We start from the raw sequence: 18,539 nt of genomic DNA, 5'->3' as shown, positions 1-18,539 counted from the left end.
GAAGCAGAGAGGGAAGAATGTGTCCAGCTGCTCACTCCCTCCCCATGAGCCCTTACCTTAGTGAAGGAATGACCTGCCTAAAACTAACTAAGCAGGAGAATCCTCAGTGGCAGGAATGATGCCCATATACGGTGAGGGGGTGGGGTTCGGGTGTGGGGAGGTGTGCTTCTCTATTCTTCAAGTTGACAATTACTACCAGCCCCTGTCCATTGTCTTGGCTAACAGTGAATGTTCTGTTCTAACTAAAAGCCAAGTTGAAGGAGATAATGGCCAAATTCTTCCCTCTCAGTGATTCCTTATTAAACAAAGAAATGCAAGCTAGGCCTAGTGAGGCAATCCTGGAGTCTCACCATTCTCGGGGCTAAGGACATGGTGAACTGGTAGCTGAGAAATTCAAAGCCCCCTTGGGGTTGTATTCAGTTCCCAGGCCTAAGTACATTATTTTGACTCTGTCCCCATTGGGGGAGGGGCCAATGAGGTGGCTAGGGAGAAGGGCACTCGCTGCGAAGCCTTTAGACCTGGGTTTGACCAATATGGTGGAAGTTGTTCTCTGACCTTACTGTCCATACAACTCTGAAAGGATCAACCACTGTGTAGCTTGTGACTTTAGATCCTTCTAGTCTGTGTCCTGATCTCTTGAACATTTTCTACTTTATGAATGGAGAAATACATCCAACTGAAATCTTCAATTGTATCTTCTTCAATATCAGTAAAAACAAGACAAGAATACTAGGAAAGAGTACAGTAGATCATAACAAAGAGAAATGAGAACTACAGTGTCCTTCCAAAACCTCAGATCAGGGCGGTGACTCAGTGGCACAGGACCTGTCTAGCTTTAAGATTCTGAGTTCAAAGTCCAGGACTGAAAAAGGTGAAAAGAAAAATAAGGCAGAAAACATTTATAATTCGCCACTGGCCTGGAGCCAGCGCTGCTTTTCCTAACTACATGTATTTAGTTACTGGAGGGCGGTATGGTGCGTGGTGGTCAGAGAAAATGTTGACAGTCCTACCATGTGGGTTCCAGGAATAAAATTCAGGTTGTCAGTTTTGGCCTGTCAGTAACAACTTTTTTTTTTAATTTTATTTTATTAACTTGAGTATTTCTTATTAACATTTCGAGTATTATTCCCTTTCCCGGTTTCAGGGCAAACATCCCCCTAATCCCTCCCCCTCCCCTTCTTTATGGGTGTTCCCCTCCCCATCCTCCCCCCATTGCCGCCCTCCCCCCAACAATCTAGTTCACTGGGGGTTCAGTCTTAGCAGGACCCAGGGCTTCCCCTTCCACTGGTGCTCTTACTAGGATATGCATTGCTACCTATGAGGTCAGAGTCCAGGGTCAGTCCATGTATAGTCTTTAGGTAGTGGCTTAGTCCCTGGAAGCTCTGGTTGCTTGGCATTGTTGTTCATAAGGGGTCTCGAGCCCCTTCGAGCTCTTCCAGTTCTTTCTCTGATTCCCTCAACGGGGGTCCTATTTTCAGTTCAGTGGTTTGCTGCTGGCATTCGCCTTTGTATTGGCTGAATTCTGGCTGTGTCTCTCAGGAGAGATCTACATCCGGCTCCTGTAGGCCTGCACTTCTTTGCTTCATCCATCTTGTCTAATTGGATGGCTGTATATGTATGGGCCACATGTGGGGCAGGCTCTGAATGGGTGTTCCTTCTGTGTCTGTTTAAATCTTTGCCTCTCTCTTCCCTGCCAAGGGTATTCTTGTTCCCCTTTTAAAGAAGGAGTGAAGCATTCACATTTTGATCATCCGTCTTGAGTTTCATTTGTTCTAGGCATCTAGGGTAATTCAAGCATTTGGGCTAATAGCCACTTATCAATGAGTGCATACCATGTGTGTCTTTCTGTGATTGGGCTACCTCACTCAGGATGATATTTTCCAGTTCCAACCATTTGCCTACGAATTTCATAAAGTCATTGTTTTTGATAGCTGAGTAATATTCCATTGTGTAGATGTACCACATTTTCTGTATCCATTCCTCTGTTGAAGGGCATCTGGGTTCTTTCCAGCTTCTGGCTATTATAAATAAGGCTGCTATGAACATAGTGGAGCGTGTCTCTTTTTTATATGTTGGGGCATCTTTTGGGTATATGACCAAGAGAGGTAAAGCTGGATCCTCAGGCAGTTCAATGTCCAATTTTCTGAGGAACCTCCACACTGATTTCCAGAATGGTTGTACCAGTCTGCAATCCCACCAACAATGGAGGAGTGTTCCTCTTTCTCCACATCCTTGCCAGCAATTGCGGTCCCGAGTTTTTGATCTTAGCCATTCTCACTGGTGTGAGGTGAAATCTCAGGGTTGTTTTGATTTGCATTTCCCTTATGACTAAAGATGTTGAACATTTCTTTAGGTGTTTCTCAGCCATTCGGCATTCCTCAGCTGTGAATTCTTTGTTTAGCTCTGAACCCCATTTTTTAATAGGGTTATTTGTCTCCTGCAGTCTAATTTCTTGAGTTCTTTGTATATTTTGGATAGAAGGCCACTATCTGTTATAGGATTGGTAAAGATCTTTTCCCAATCTGTTGGTTGCCGTTTTGTCCTAACCACAGTGTCCTTTGCCTTACAGAAGCTTTGCAGTTTTATGAGATCCCATTTGTCGATTTTTTTTTTCTTCAGAGCTGGGGATCGAACCCAGGGCCTTGCGCTCGCTAGGCAAGCGCTCTGCCGCTGAGCTAAATCCCCAACCTCATTTGTGGATCTTAGAGCATAAGCCATTGGTGTTTTGTTCAGGAAATTTTTTCCAGTGCCCATGTGTTCCAGATGCTTCCCTAGTTTTCTTCTATTAGTTTGAGTGTATCTGGTTTGATGTGGAGGTCCTTGATCCACTTGAACTTAAGCTTTGTACAGGGTGATAAGCATGGATCGATTTGCATTCTTCTACATGTTGACCTCCAGTTGAACCAGCACCATTTGCTGAAAATGCTATCTTTTTTCCATTGGATGGTTTTGGCTCCTTTGTCAAAAATCAAGTGCCTATAGGTGTATGGGTTCATTTCTGGGTGTTCAATTCTGTTCCATTGGTCTATCTGTCTGTCTCTGTACCAATACCATGCAGTTTTTATCACTATTGCTCTGTAATACTGCTTGAGTTTAGGGATAGTGATTCCCCCTGAAGTCCTTTTATTGTTGAGGATACTTTTAGCTATCCTGGGTTTTTTGTTATTCCAGATGAATTTTCAAATTGTTCTGTCTGACTCTGTGAAGAAATGGATTGGTATTTTGATGGGGATTGCATTGAATCTGTAGATCGCTTTTGGTAAAATGGCCATTTTTACTATATTAATCCTGCCAATCCATGAGCATGAGAGATCTTTCCATCTTCTGAGGTCTTCTTCAATTTCTCTCTTCAGAGTCTTGAAGTTCTTATTGTACAGATCTTTTACTTGCTTGGTTAAAGTCACACCGAGGTACTTTATATTATTTGGGTCTATTATGAAGGGTGTCGTTTCCCTAATTTCTTTCTCGGCTTGTTTCTCTTTTGTGTAGAGGAAGGCTACTGATTTATTTGAGTTAATTTTATACCCAGCCACTTGGCTGAAGTTGTTTATCAGCTTTAGTAGTTCTCTGGTGGAACTTTTGGGATCACTTAAATATACTATCATATCATCTGCAAATCGTGATATTTTGACTTCTTCTTTTCCGATCTGTATCCCCTTGACCTCCTTTTGTTGTCTGATTGCTCTGGCTAGAACTTCAAGAACTATATTGAATAAGTAGGGAGAGAGTGGGCAGCCTTGTCTAGTCCCTGATTTTAGTGGGATTGCTTCAAGTTTCTCTCCATTTAGTTTAATGTTAGCAACTGGTTTGCTGTATATGGCTTTTACTATGTTTAGGTATGGGCCTTGAATTCCTATTCTTTCCAAAACTGCATGAAAGGGTGTTGAATTTTGTCAAATGCTTTCTCAGCATCTAATGAAATGATCATGTGGTTCTGTTCTTTCAGTTTGTTTATATAATGGATCACGTTGATGGTTTTCCGTATATTAAACCATCCCTGCATGCCTGGGATGAAGCCTACTTGATCATGGTGGATGATTGTTTTGATGTGTTCTTGGATTCCGTTTACCAGAATTTTATTGAGTATTTTTGCGTCAATATTCATAAGGGAAATTGGTCTGAAGTTCTCTTTCTTTGTTGGGTCTTTGTGTGGTTTAGGTATAAGAGTAATTGTGGCTTCATAGAAGAAATTCGGTAGTGCTCCATCTGCTTCAATTTTGTGGAATAGTTTGGATAATATTGGTATGAGGTCTTCTATGAAGGTCTGATAGAATTCTGTACTAAACCCATCTGGACCTGGGCTCTTTCTGGTTGGGAGACCTTTAATGACTGCTTCTATTTCCTTAGGAGTTATGGGGTTGTTTAACTGGTTTATCTGTTCCTGATTTAACTTTGGTACCTGGTATCTGTCTAGGAAATTGTCCATTTCCTGCAGATTTTCAAGTTTTGTTGAATATAGGCTTTTATAGTAAGATCTGATGATTTTTTGAATTTCCTCTGAATCTGTAGTTATGTCTCCCTTTTTCATTTCTGATTTTGTTAATTTGGACACACTCTCTGTGTCCTCTCGTTAGTCTGGCTAAGGGTTTATCTATCTTGTTGATTTTCTCAAAGAACCAACTTTTGGTTCTGTTGATTCTTTCTATGGTCCTTTTTGTTTCTACTTGGTTGATTTCAGCTCTGAGTTTGATTATTTCCTGCCTTCTACCCCTCCTGGGTGTATTTGCTTCTTTTTGTTCTAGAGCTTTTAGGTGTGCTGTCAAGCTGGTGACATATGCTCTTTCCTGAGTAACAACTGTTTTAATTAAAAATAAAAAGGGCGGGGGGGGGGGGGCAGTGCCAGACAGAAGGCTGGTTCCGCTGTTAGGAGCAATGACTGCTCTTCTAGAGGACCTGAGATCACTTCCCACATGACAGCACCCACATGGCAGCTCACAACCTTTTCTCACTCTAGACCAGGGCATCCGATGCCCTCTTCTGGCCACTTGGCCTTGCACACTAGTGCTGCAGGGACAGAGATTCAGGCAAACACTCATAAACATAAAATATAAATCTTTTTTAAAAAGCAAAAAAGAGGACAATTCAAAATCCTCACACAGGACCTGCACAGACATTTCTTTCTCTAAAGACGTCCATTAGACACCTCTTTTGATGTAGACAAGCTCAGCGCCAAACCTATGATGTCTGTGTGCGTGTGTCACAGCTTCGCAGCCTGAGGTGTTAAGGCAAAATCAGAACAATCCGGTAGAATTTCATGGGTAGATTCATTCTTTCCTTTTTTTCTTTTTTTTTTTTTTTTCCTTCCGGAGCTGGGGACCGAACCCAGGGCCTTGCGGTTGCTAGGCAAGCGCTCTACCGCTGAGCTAAATCCCCAACCCCGGGTAGATTCATTCTTAAAACTGAGCACATTCCCTTCTTTTCTTCCACTGGGAGGAGACAGGGCCCTGAGAGCCACTACACTACCCTCCCTCTGACAGATCACGAGGGTCACTTTAACTCCAGTCCTCCACAGGGGTCAGTGTACCATGAAGCGACTGTGTGACTCACAGGCTGAGGTAAGCAGTGTGGATATGGAGACAAAGGGTGACTCACACCTCAGGCAGAAAGAAAAAGACTGGGGCAGTATGGCACAAGATTCCATCAGACTACCCAGACCAGCACACAATTGTAAACAGCTACACTTTTTATTTCAGGAATCCTCCATTGAGTACTTTTAAACCTTGGCAGACTTAAGGTAGCTGAAACGTTGGAGAGCAATGCCAAACATAAGGGAAGGAGCAGTGCACACAAGTGAGCAGTATGGACGCTGTGTTATTCACAAAGGAAGCAAATCAAATAAAACAGCGCACGTGACAGAGGCTGGAGAACTGGCGCTGGCTGCTCTCCCAGAGGACCCGGGTTCAATTCCTAGCACCCAATGACAGCTCACAACTGTCTGTTTCAGGGGATCTGACACCCTCATACACACATGCAAGAACAACAGTGTATATAAAATAAACATGTGGGCTGTACTGATATCTGAGGAGATGGCGGTACAGGGTAGTTACACACCAGACTATGCCTCTCTTGCTTAATGACCTGGAGTTTCAATCACCAACATCAAGAAAATACCCTTGTGCGCGACAGTGGGACCATGAAAAGTAGTGTGGCACTGGCGACTGAGCTAAGGCTAAAAGCCCCAGAGACCCTAAAGGGATGGCAGAAGCTTTGCCCATTCCGGGGCACCAGGCTCCTGTCACATCAGTCACGTAAGGGCAACGCCCCAAGCCCCACACAGGTAGGCAAGGACATGACCTCTGGTAGGCTCAAGACAGATCTCCATTTTAATGAGGTACCTAAAGGCCTGGAGTTACCAAGCCTTCCTTCTCAGACATTCCTCCCTGCAAAAGGTATTTAATCTCGGACCCACCCTGAGAAGTGCAGTTTTATACATCTACTTTCTGTCCTGACAATAAATGCCTTAAAACCACGGACTGCCTCTTTTCATCATGGTAGAGAGGGCCTTCACCCACAGAGTCACCATCTATTCTCCAGTAGAAGGTCTCTCTGTGCTCCCAGTCATGACTGCCATCAAGCTCAAGCCTTCTACCATCAAGCCAAGAACTCTCCCCAAGGGATCAGCTGGAGCTCCTCCCTTCACCTTCCAGCCCCAGGCTAGATCCAGCCTGTAGGCCCTAACTCCATTCTCAGCTCTTCCAGGGCTTCCAGTGGCGACTGGATGTCCAAAAGCCTGAGAATCAGATGGCTGGCTGTTGCAGGCTTGGGGACCCACAACCATACACACTGCCATTAGAAACCTATTATACTGGACAGGCACTATAGCAGAGTGGTTTCTTCAAAAATTAACATTGAAATTACGACATGAACAGCAATTTCCCTTCTATGTATGTAGAAGCCAAACTGAAGCAGTCTTTAGACAGTCACCAATGGCTAGTCACATAATTAAAAGCTGGGGGAAGCCTTGTGGAACAAACCTATATTACTAGTTGCTCCAGAGGCTGAGGAAGGATGACTGTAGTAGGTTAAAAGCCAGCCTGAACTACAATGTGAGTTCAGGCAAAAGGGCTGAGGATGTATCTCAATTGTTAAATGCTTAGCTGGCACACATTCCTTGCACCCCAGAAAGGGTCCATGGGGGCAGAAGAATCAAAAGTTCAAGGTCATAAACTGCTTTTCTCCAGTTTCAGGATAGCCTAGGCCACACCATCCACTTAGAGCACATATTTAATCCCTGTACTAGAGGTACAGTTAGGTGTGAAACTCTGTGACTTACTGGCTAGACTACTCACCTGACTCAGGTTTCTGAGGAGGCTAGGGAGAGAGACTTGTTTGTTTGGGACCAGGAGTCTACGCTTATCCTGAGCAACCCCAGTTGGTGGTGGCATGCGCATAATGGGCTATTAGTCAACCTTTAAAAAGCAACAACAAGGAGGGGTTGGGGATTTAGCTCAGTGGTAGAGCGCTTGCCTAGCAAACGCAAGGCCCTGGGTTCGGTCCCCAGCTCCGGAAAAAAAAAAAAAAAAAAAAAAAAGAAAGAAAAAAGAAAAAAAAAAGCAACAAGGATATTCTGTCATCTGTTCCACTGGATAAAAGGTGAACATGGAACCATTTCTAGACAATGCCTACATCAGTCAGTCATAGAGTAGAAGCACTGGAGAGATGGCTCGGCGTCTAATAGGACAGGCTGCTCTTTCAGAAAACCAAGTTCTCATTCCCAGCATCCACTTGGTAGCTGACAACATCTGTCACTCTACTTAGAAGGCTCTTCTAGCCTCCATGGTGCATGGACATTAAATGTAGGCAAAACACCCACATACAATAACTTTCCTTAAAGAAGAAAATGGGATGTCGATTAGAAGGGCTGGGTGTGGGATCCAGAACACACTTTACGGAATCTAGTTTATTCCCAAGATGAAAATGCCCTGCAGACCGATGATCAAAGACGGCAATGGTTATACACTCTAGCGGGTTTGGTTTCCAGACAGGTCTTGTTATGTGCCCCAGACTCCCCTCCAACTGGGGATCCTCTGCCTCAGCCTTGTGAGCCCTGAGATTACAAGTATGTGCTGTCATTCCCAACCAAAGATGAATGAATTTAGTATAACAAAACAGTGGGACTGAACTTGGGGTTCCCTGTCTAAAATCAGCTCAGCCCAAAAAGAGCATTTAAAACACACATCGCAGAAAGGTTAGTCATACCATTCAGATCTGCATTCTCAAACCGGACCCAAACTATCTTCTCCTTTTCTTCCGTTAGGGGTGTCCCACTGTAAGCCTGCAGATTAAACAGAAATGTTTTCATTAAAATACGGTATGGCTCTAATACCACAGAAGTTCAAAACAAAAGATGACACCAACTTCTACCCCTCTCTGTCCCTCCCTGCTGGTGACCAGCACATTCTGGAATGTCATTACTCCCAAAACATGCACGTCGGGGAATACTACCAGTCAAAGGCAAGTTTTTAACCTCCACAGACTCATAGATACCTAAATACAATAATCACGATAAGCCATCCGCCACCATCTCTACCCATCAATAAGGCGTGCAGAGTAACCAAGCTCTACCCAACACCTACACTTCTCAAGAACGTGGCTTTTTAATCAGTTATCTGGCTTCCACACCCAAAGTCTCAGTTAATTCATGCAAGCCTGCAAGAGTCAGGAAGATAAGCATTCACAGATAAAGAATGGTGCCAGCACCATCAGTGAAAAAAAGAACCCATCTCTCCACATAGAGCACACTTTCATCTAAAGTTCTCAGGATGGGGGTGTAGCTCAGCTGGCACTCATCTCTCTTCCACGGAGCCCTGGGCTTGATTCCTGGTGCTACGTAAAACAAGGGTTGGAAGGGAAGAGACAGGAGGATCAACAAGTTCAAGATTGGGCTGGAGAGATGGCTCAGTGGTTAAGAGCACTGGTTGCTCGTCCAGAGGTCCTGAGTTCAAATCCCAGCAACCACATGGCGGCTCACAACCATCTGTAATGAGATCTGATGCCCTCTTCTGGTGTGTCTGAAGACAGCTACAGTGTACTGATATATAATAAATAAATAAAATCTTTAAAAGAAGTTCAAGATTATGGGCTGCATAGGAACTGTCTCAAAACACTCACATGCACGGACACACAAAAGTGTAAGATTATATAGAGGAGCAGTGGTCCAAGCTATGAAATCCAAAACTGCAAATGAGGCTGAGAGGGAAGGTGCCAGCCCAGGCAACCTACAATTCCATCTCAAAGGTGGGACATGGGTTAGGTACTAACTCAGTAGAAAACCTGCCTAGGATGAAGAACACTCCAAGTTAGAACCCCAGTACGAGAAAATAAATTGCGTGTATGTGGCTATGTGCTTGTCTTCCTCAGGAGCCACGTTATCTGCTTTTAGAGACAGGGCCTCTCACGAAACTGGATCTCAACAATTAGGTAAGGCTGGGCCATCAAACCCTTGATATCCTCTGTCTTCCCTTCCCCATGCTGGGAAAGTGCTCGCCACCATGCCTGTCTTTCTAACGTGGGTCCTGGAGCCAAACTCAGGTTCTCCTGCTTGCCTGACAAGCACTTAACCAAATGAGCTCTCCCCCCAGATGAGCTTCAGAGTGCAAGCCGGATCAAACTGGAAAGTCTCTTGCCTCAGTCTCCCAGTGATGGGATCCCAGGCACAGCTGTGGTGGTCATCTTGACACACTAGGAAGAGGGCGCCTCAGCTGAGCAACTGCCCTATGAGACTGCCCTGTGGGCAGGTCTGCGAAGCTAACTGATGTGAGAGGGTCCAGCCCACTGTGAGCACGTGGGACGGGACTGTGGAAGAAAGCTAGCTGAATGAAGCCTGGAAGCAAACCAGTGAGCAGCCTTCCTCCACAGCTGCTGCCTCCAGTTTCCTGCCTTGGCTTCCCTCAATGATAGACTTCAACCTGTAAGTCAAAATCCCCTTCCTCCCCAACTTGCTTTTGGTCCGTGACAGAAAGCACAGTAGGACACCAGTTTTAGCTGAGGGGAGGGATGTGGCTCAGGAAGAAAATGACTTCTCTGCGTAAGACCTAGTATAATCCTAGCACTGAGACACCAGAACTAAGCAAGGGTGTGGTGGCTCACGGTTGTTCTAGGACTCTGGAAGCTTTGAGAAGGATTGAGAATTCGGAGCCACTCTGGGACACACAGCAACATCCAGGCCTGGTGGTGCAGACCTGTAAACCCAGCTTGTTACAAGGCTGAGGCAAATAGCCTAGTTTAAGGCTACAGAGTAGGTTCACTGCAAGTGTGAACAACTATCTCAAATAAAGTAAAAAGAGGCCAGGGACAGAGGTCAGTGGATAAACGAGCCTGCAGCAGACACCTGACAGTCTGAGTCAAAGCTACTGCTCACTGACATTTGGCTAGCTACAATTTTACACTGAATTTTATACGCACAAAAGTCAAAGTTTAGCACATGTCTGTGCTGCATTTAAAATAAATATTCCTAACTGAAATGAGCAGATCAAGGGCACAGCAAAGGGTTCCTTCTAGTAAGCAACACTATCAGTTCAGCACAACTCTGTTAGTGGTGACAACGAAGCCAGTATCTAGTAACACGCTCGCCCTCTGTGCAGGGACTCTGCCTTTCCTCCCAGTACTCTGGAGACGGAAACAGGTGGATCTCTGTGAATTTGAGACCAGCCTGGTCTACAGAGTGAGACCCTTTCTCAAAATAAATTTTAAAATGTCACCAAAAGAGAAATTACAGTGTTCAAGGGACAATAAGATCATTCACCTGGATCCTTGGGACACACTGCTGAAAGCAGAAAAAAAGAACCTCCTAAAAGTTGTTCTCTGACCTCCCTGCATGTCCAAACATAAACACAATAAATACACGAAAGAAAATTGTGTTGTTCAGATCCTGTAACCAAGCCTCTGTCTGGGAGGCTAAGTGGGGGAGGGCTGAGAATGAAGCCAGCCTGGAATACAAAGACTCTGTGTGAAAAACATTAGACGGAGAGAAAAGGAGGGGCAGGGAGAAGGAGAGAAGGGAGAAATGAAGCAGAAGTGGGGAGAGAGGAGAAAAGAGGGCTCTCCTGATTAGGCTCATCTGAAGTGCTGCAGCCACTTAAGTAAAAACCATAAACCTACATCTCTGGCTTTGGATCCTCGGTCTCCTGAGGATCCCTCCAAGAGAAACGACTTAATATTTGTTTCACTTTATTTCATTCTCTATGTACCTAGCTTCCTTTAAACCTCACATGAGCCAACAGTGAATACAATGAGCTGCTGTACAAACAAGGACAGTGAGTTGGAAGAAGGGTGCAATAGCTTGCCCAGGGCCAGTAACACACCCTCTAATGTGTCACCAAGTGTCACTAAGGTACCCTCAGCCTGAAACACCCCTACTATCTCTATTTCCTACCCAAATTCACCATGCTTACCTGTGGCACGACATCCTGCAGAAAAGTCACAACGCTTTCCATGTAGGACTGCTCCCTGGCAAAGGACAGACAAAAACTGTCAGAGAGAGAGATGCATAATCTACAAAGTCTAATAAATTCACTAACACAGTAAAATGACAGGGAAGATGAAGAGAGAATCTTATGTATTGGCTGGGAGGCAGAACCAAGTATAACTTCAACAGGAGAAAAAAAAAACCAAAACAAAACAGGCTAGCTCTCACCTTCTTAGCTGCTCACCCCTCGTCTCATTCATGAGTCTGTACACACCATTCTGTCGTGATTTCTACATAAAGCACCTCTTCCTAAAAGCTTGAACCCAGGGACTGTGGAGGACTCCCTGCAACAGACCTAACTAAGAAGGCAGGGCTGGATGATCACTCCCTAGCCAGGCAGAGTAAACTGTTACTGGGAACTCAGAATTTCCTGACCTCTCTTTAAATTGGCTATGAACCTTGTCCCTTACCTCTGTGTGGCAACGTGAATGCACTTTTCTATAGATGCAGACAAGTATCTGTCATCTTATAGCAGCTGAGGAGATGGCTTACTGTGCTTGGGCCTGTTCAATCCCCAGAACCCACATTTAAAAAAAAAAAAAAGTTGGCAAGGTGGTGCAGACATAAAATCCCAGACTGGAGAGGAGAGACAGGAGGGTCCCTGAAGCTCCCTCATCAGCCCCTGCAGCCCACCCAGCTAGTCCAGGATAGTATAACCATCTCAAAAAGAGAGCACTACAAAAGGGCAGGTAGTGTGACATGTGCTGTAACCCCAGCACTTGGAAAGCTGACACGGGAGGATCACGAGTTCCACACTAGCCTGGCCTATATAACTAAACCTTGTACCAAAAACCAAAACAATCAGAGATGGTAACATATGCTGTTAATCCCAGTCCTGGGGAGGCAGAAGTAGAGGCAGATCTCTGTGAATTCAAGGTAGCCTGGCCTATATAGTGAGCGCCAGGACCGCCAGGGTTATGGAGAGAGACCCTTTCTAAAAAAAAAAAAAAAAAAAAAAAAGCATAAAATTAAGTTGTTATAAAAGGGAGAAAAGGGAGATGGGGAAGCAGCTTGATGGTAGAGCTCTTCCTTCTCTTCCTTAGTATGTATGAAGCCCTAGGGTTAACGTCCAGCATGGAAGGAAGGGAGGGAAGGAAGGAAGGAGGGAGGGAGGAAGGAAGGATATAAATAAAAATAATAATGTTGGGCTGGAGAGATGGCTCAGTGGTTAAGAGCACTGACTGCTCTTCCAGAGGTCCTGAGTTCAAATCCCAGCAACCACATGGTGGCTCACAACCATCTGTAATGGGATCTGATGCCCTCTTCTGGTGTGTCTGAAGACAGCTACATGTATTCATAAATAAATCTCAAAGAAATAATTAAGTGTTAAGGACATTAAACGATAATGTTTTGTTTTCGTTTTTGCAGTCCTAAGGATGGAACCAGAGTCTTACACAGCTAGGAAAATGGCCTATCACAAAATGAAAGCCCCAGCTTTGAAGACACGTGAAATAGTAAGTATATGGATGTAAGTAAGGAGAGAAAAATGACTTCTTCAAAATACTAAATATTTCTGCAAGATGTGCGTAATGGCTTATGCCATCATCTCAGCACCTAGGGAGGCCATTAGTTTTGCAGGCCAATTTCAGCTACATAGTGAGATCTCGTTTCAAAGAACCAAATTAAAAGAAAAAAATGGGGCTGGAGAGATAACTCAAAGGTTAAGAGCTCTGGCTGTTCTTCCAGGACCCACCCAGCAGATCTTAGCCATCTGTAACTCCAGCTCTAAGGGATCCTACATCCTCATACAGACATACACACAGGCAAAACACCAATGCATGCGGAATAAAAATAGGTCATAAGTGTTTAAATGTCAGGCATGTGGGCTAGTTGTTAGAGTTTGGCTGGCTCACACCATGTCCTGGGTTCCACCCCCAGCACTGTGGAAAGCTGGCACGGCGGTGCACACTTGTTATGTCAGCACTCAGGTAGAAGGAGGGGATCAGAAGTTCAGGAAGGCCAACCTGAGCTGAGGCACTACCTCAGAAAAGAAAAAAATAAGAATTTTCCTTCAAAAATCAAAACAAAATGCCTTAGAGACCTAGTAGGTCAAGAAAAAACAAAATCGATCACTGAGCCACCTCTACCAGACTCATTCCTCATCACCTCCCTCCTGTCCTCAGTCACAGGCAGCTGCATTTCCTAAGACTCACCACCCTCTGCCCCATCAGGATCTTACACCGCCCTCCATCCTCCGCTCTGCTCCTTCTCTTCTAACACCCCTTCCTCCCACCCACGTTTCCAGCTTCTGTGTGGCTTCCTCAGGACACCCTTGTACATACATTCCCTTCCACCCTTTACCAAGGCTCAGACAGCACCCTGTCTAGTTCCCCAAGTAGACTACAGGCCCCCTTAAGGGAAGTAACCCATCTCTCACATTTACCTTTTACATCAGAACCTGTTAACCAGCACAAGTAAGAAGTTGGTGTTCAAGCATTATTTGTCAAAAGAACGCCAGATGCTGTACCCAAGATTATTTTTCCTAACCCTAAAAACATTTATGTGACAAAAATACTCACTCACTCTGGTGTAAACACCCCATGGTGGGGTTGCAGAGACTACTACATGAGAATACGAGACGCTGAAGACCCACTAACTGGACTCCATCCCAGCTCCCATCCTGGCTATTCCCGATGACAAGTTAATTCCTCTCTGCTTTGTGTCCCTCACCTATAAAAGAAGATAAAAATAGTAGCCTAACTCACAGCTAATAACATGTTTTAACTTGATGCCACAGCAAATATCACAAAGAGACTCAACTTGAGAAAATACAGAAGGGGAATGGCAGCACTGGGATAGCACTGTGTATATAGACATTCTAGTCTGCAAAGACTGTCCTTGTAATGGACTAAATTCCAAAGGAAACCATCTAAAATATTATTCCCTCCAGGCAATTTTTTGAGGCAGCATCTTGCTGCATAAGCCAGACTGGCCTAGAACTCACTCTCTCTCTCTCTCTCTCTCTCTCTCTCTCTCTCTCTCTCTCTCTCTCTCTCTCTCTCTCTCTCGTCCAAGATGCCCTCAAATGCAGTATACAGCCTCCCAAGTACTAGGATTACAGGTCTGAGTCACTGTCCCTCACTTGCTAAGAGAATTTTAAAACACATAAGATGTGGCCTGCATTTGTGACCCCAGCACTATGAACGCAGAACACAGGTGAGTACTGTGAGTTTGCAGAATGTGGACTACACACTAAAACAGCTAAAAAATAAAGCCAGATGAGCATAATGGCCCACACCTTTAATCCCAGCATCCAGCAGGCAGAGGCCGGGTGGGTCACTGCCAGCATGGTCTACATGGGTCTAGGGCAGTCAGAGCTACATAGGGAGACCCTGTCTTGAAAAACACAAGATGAACAAATAATAAAAGTCAGACAGCGTAGCACATGCCTGTGATCCCAGCATCTGGGAGGCTAGGCCAGGAGTGCTAATGGTTCAAGGACAGCCTGGGCTCAAAAGTCAGTGTCAGCCAGGGCCACACAGAAAAATTCCTTCTCAAGAACTTTAAAACGGGGGCTGGGGAGATGGCTCAGCGGTTAAGAGCACTGACTGCTCTTCTAGAGGTCCTGAGTTCAATTCCCAGCAATCACATGATGGCTCCCAACCCTCTGTAATAGAATCTGATCTAAAAACAGCTACAGTGTACTCGTATAAATATAATAAATAAATCTTTAAATTTAAAAAAGAAATTAAAACGGTTGGGTATGGCAGTGCGTGTCTTTAATCGCAGCAATCGGAGGTAGAGGTTGGTGAACCTCTACCAGCTTGGTCAATATATAGTGTGTTCCGAACCAGCCGGGGCTACATAGAAAGAACCTGTCTCCAAAACAAAAAACAAAGCTGGGAATGGGGAATGGCAGCACAGGCTTGGAATCTCGGCTCTGAAAAATGGAGGCAGAACAGTTCTGCTATAGAACAGGTGTTAAAGCAAACTGTCTCAAAATCCAAGAAAAGGAAGTATGCCTATTCCTTATGTCTGTTCTATTGTCTTTGCCAAAAAAGCGCCAGAGTCCAAGCATCCAAAGTCTAGCCTTCAAAGATAAACTCAAAATGTTAAACCTTCTTTTAAAATTTTTACTGTTTTTTACTTGTTTATTTACTGGTGCATGGTGGGAGGGGCCATGTATATGGAGGTCAGAGGACAGAGTTGATCCCCTCCTATCATGTGGGTCCCAGGGATCCAAGTCAGGTCCTCAGGCTCATGGCAATCTCTCACCACGAGCTATCTCAACAACCCCCAAAATGTCACCTTCTTGTGACGCCTCACTACCACTAAAACACCCTCTCTAAATACACATGCTGGTTGGCTGGCATTTCTCTTTCGTACAGATTACAATAATTTCAAGTATATATTTCTTTAAACCATGATGGTTCATAAAGTCCAAAAAAGTATGGCTGTACTGTCATAGAATACATAAAATACAGAAATGCCCTCTTTGTAAGATTTATATTGAGACCGGGAGATCCTTTTACAACACAGTTAAGTAATCATATACGTAAGTACAAATGTATAAATATAACTCAACACACAACAAATATCTAACTTCCTGTTGTGTTGTAGGTGTCTGTGTCTGTCTGTGGTACTAGAGATGGAACCCAGGATTTGAACACTCAAACTCTGACTCATACTCCCAATTCCTATTTCCTTCTATTTCAGATACTGATCAAGGCCATCACAACTAACTGAATGATCCACTAACTCGTGGAACTGTAAGTTTTTAACTCCTTTAGACTTTACCTTTTTGGTGATGCTAGGAACCACACTCAGTGCCTTCCACAAGTTAGGCAAGTGCTCTAGCACTGAGATGCACCCCAAGTCCTCACAGTCACCCCCATGTATAGATGTAGGTCGAATACATCAGCTTAACCCTCCAATTGTTTATTTGCCCTTGACAGTGACATTCATTTCACCTGCATAGCCAAAAAGTAAAAAATGTTTATAGAAGCAAGCACTATCCAATGGATGTTCTGGAAGTTTTGGAGGAGGAGCTGTTTGTTTTCAGACACGGTTTCTCTGTGTAGCTCTGGCTGTCCTGGGACTTGTTCTGTAGACCAAGCGGGCCTCAAACTCGGAGATCTTCCTGCTTCTGCCTCCCAATTGCTGGGATTAAAGGCCTGAACTACCACCACCACCCAGCTCAAACAGATATTCTGAGTGGGAACTGTTTTCTAGAAAACTGTTTTCTTCCGCTTACGTGACGGCCTGAGGGCGGACCACAACTCCACCAGTGCAGCGACTGGGTCTTCTAGGAGAATCTGTAGCCATGGTTTCATTCATAAGACCTGTTTCCAGAATAGAAGAAAAAAAACCCACCATTAGTGTCAGGAAAGAGCGTTTCATGCGTATTCACTAAATATCCCTTTCCCAAACCATGGATTTTCCCAGAAACTCACTATTTAGCTCCAGCTGGCCTAGAACTCCTAGAGACCTGAGTGCCAGACTGATAAGATTATAGGTGTGTACCGCTACACCCAGGAAATTTCTTTTCTTTTAAGATAGGGTCTTACCCTGTAATTGAGGCTGGCCTTGAACTGCCTAACATCTGAAAGTGAGAACAGTTCACTCTTTTGCTGAATCTTTCTTCCTATAATTTAAAACTAGAAAAATAAGAGGAGGATTAAACGGGAACTAGGTAACACAGGGTCACTTAGAAAAACAAATATGAAGCTCACTGTGACATAACATACCAGCAACATACCCAGGAGGGTAAAGCAAGGGAACTGCCATGAGTTCAAGGGCAATGTGAGCCTGAGACTCTTAGTATTACCTTAAAAAATAGGCTGGGGATTTAGCTCAGTGGTAGAGCGCTTACCTAGGAAGCACAAGGCCCTGGGTTCGGTCCCCAGCTCCGAAAAAAAGAACCAAAAAAAAAATGATGATGATGATGATAGGAGGAGGAAGAGAAGGAGGAAGAGGAGGAGGAGGAAGAGGAGGAGGAGGAGGAGGAGGAGGAGGAAGAGGAGGAGGAGGAAGAGGAGGAGGAGGAGGAGGAGGAGGAGGAAGAGGAAGAGGAGGAGGAGGAAGAGGAAGAAGAAGAAGAAGAAGAAGCAGCAGAAGCAGAAGCAGCAGCAGCAGCAGCTGCTAGCCACAGGTGGTGATGCATATGAACACCTGAGAGGAGTCAGGAGGATCAGGCACTCAAAGCCAACCTTAAGGGCGCAGCCACCAATGTAAAGGCCAGATGGCCCATGTGAGCCTAAAAACAAACAACGATACCACTCTGCCTTCAGATAAATCTGCTAATGACAATTAGTAAAACTGTGTGGCTGCATTTAAATAATATTTTACCTCCAGCTACTGTAACGTAATCACCAGCGTGTAAACAAATACAGAATATAAACTCATAAGATATAAGGAGTCCCTGGCTTTTTCCATGGTCCAAGTAAGTCCTGGTCCTTGATTATCTAATGAGCTTCTGAATCACAGAGGAGGTTTGGAGAATACAGAGTCTACTCGATTAAGGTTAAAGAGGGACTGACAACAGGACCAAGGATTTCTTACAAGGTTCAGGAAAGCCCCATAGCCTAAAAGCAGCACTTTTAAGAAGGGTTCACAGTGCCACCTCACATGAAAACTCCCAAACTGATGATCCCCACATTCCTACACAACCCAAACACCACTGTCCCAACTAGTCCAACTACCCCATTCTTAGACAGTACCTTCCACCAGACCCCCTCAGTGCTCTAATCTTCATTCCACCCTCTATTACCCAAACCAGTCTCCCCACCTCTGTCCTTTAAAGGCCTTGTCACCTGAGAACAGCTCCTCGAAAGCCCCTCGGGCCCCACTCTCCCCCAAAGTCATGAGAACAACACTCCACACTTCACCTCCAAAGCCCTACCACCACTGCCCCCGGCCGCCCTCTGGCCTCTTGCCCAGCTCTCCTCCAGTTTCAGCACCTTTCCCTGTCAATTGGGGCTGGTCAAGCCCTGTTCCCTTATGCTGCTTGTCCCTCTCCTTCTCCAAACCTCCCCCAAGCCAAAGACCCGCCAGCCCTCTCACCGGCCGCTCCGCCGGTAAACGCTGTTCTCCAGCTCCAGGCTCACTGTTTGGAGTCTCCCTCGTGATTGAC

General features: G+C 44.9%; 1 protein-coding gene across 20 annotated transcripts in view; it reads right to left on the bottom strand.

The window, feature by feature from the left end:
- Bcas3 (BCAS3, microtubule associated cell migration factor) overlaps positions 1-18,539 on the bottom strand; it is a 459,006-nt gene extending 440,467 nt beyond the window's left edge. For 10 of the 20 annotated variants that reach the window (XM_087573445.1, XM_087573450.1, XM_087573449.1 and 7 more), the window contains exons 1-4: positions 18,470-18,539; positions 16,662-16,749; positions 11,394-11,448; positions 8,200-8,275 (exon numbers count right to left, since the gene is read on the bottom strand). In XM_087573445.1, coding sequence (XP_087429571.1) covers positions 8,200-8,275; positions 11,394-11,448; positions 16,662-16,744 — 214 coding nt within the window. In that variant the 5' untranslated portion in view covers positions 16,745-16,749; positions 18,470-18,539. Of the gene's footprint in view, positions 1-8,199; positions 8,276-11,393; positions 11,449-16,661; positions 16,750-16,974; positions 17,065-18,194 lie in introns of those variants that run through there. The other 10 variants (XM_087573451.1, XM_087573459.1, XM_087573448.1 and 7 more) reach the window with 5 other exon arrangements.

The sequence above is a fragment of the Rattus norvegicus genome, chromosome 10, assembly GCF_021556685.1.
Source record: "Rattus norvegicus strain SHRSP/BbbUtx chromosome 10, alternate assembly SHRSP_T2T, whole genome shotgun sequence".
Classification (NCBI taxonomy): domain Eukaryota; kingdom Metazoa; phylum Chordata; class Mammalia; order Rodentia; family Muridae; genus Rattus; species Rattus norvegicus.
The sequence above is the reverse complement of the archived record's forward strand: the minus strand, read 5'-3'. Positions and strand labels throughout refer to the sequence as shown.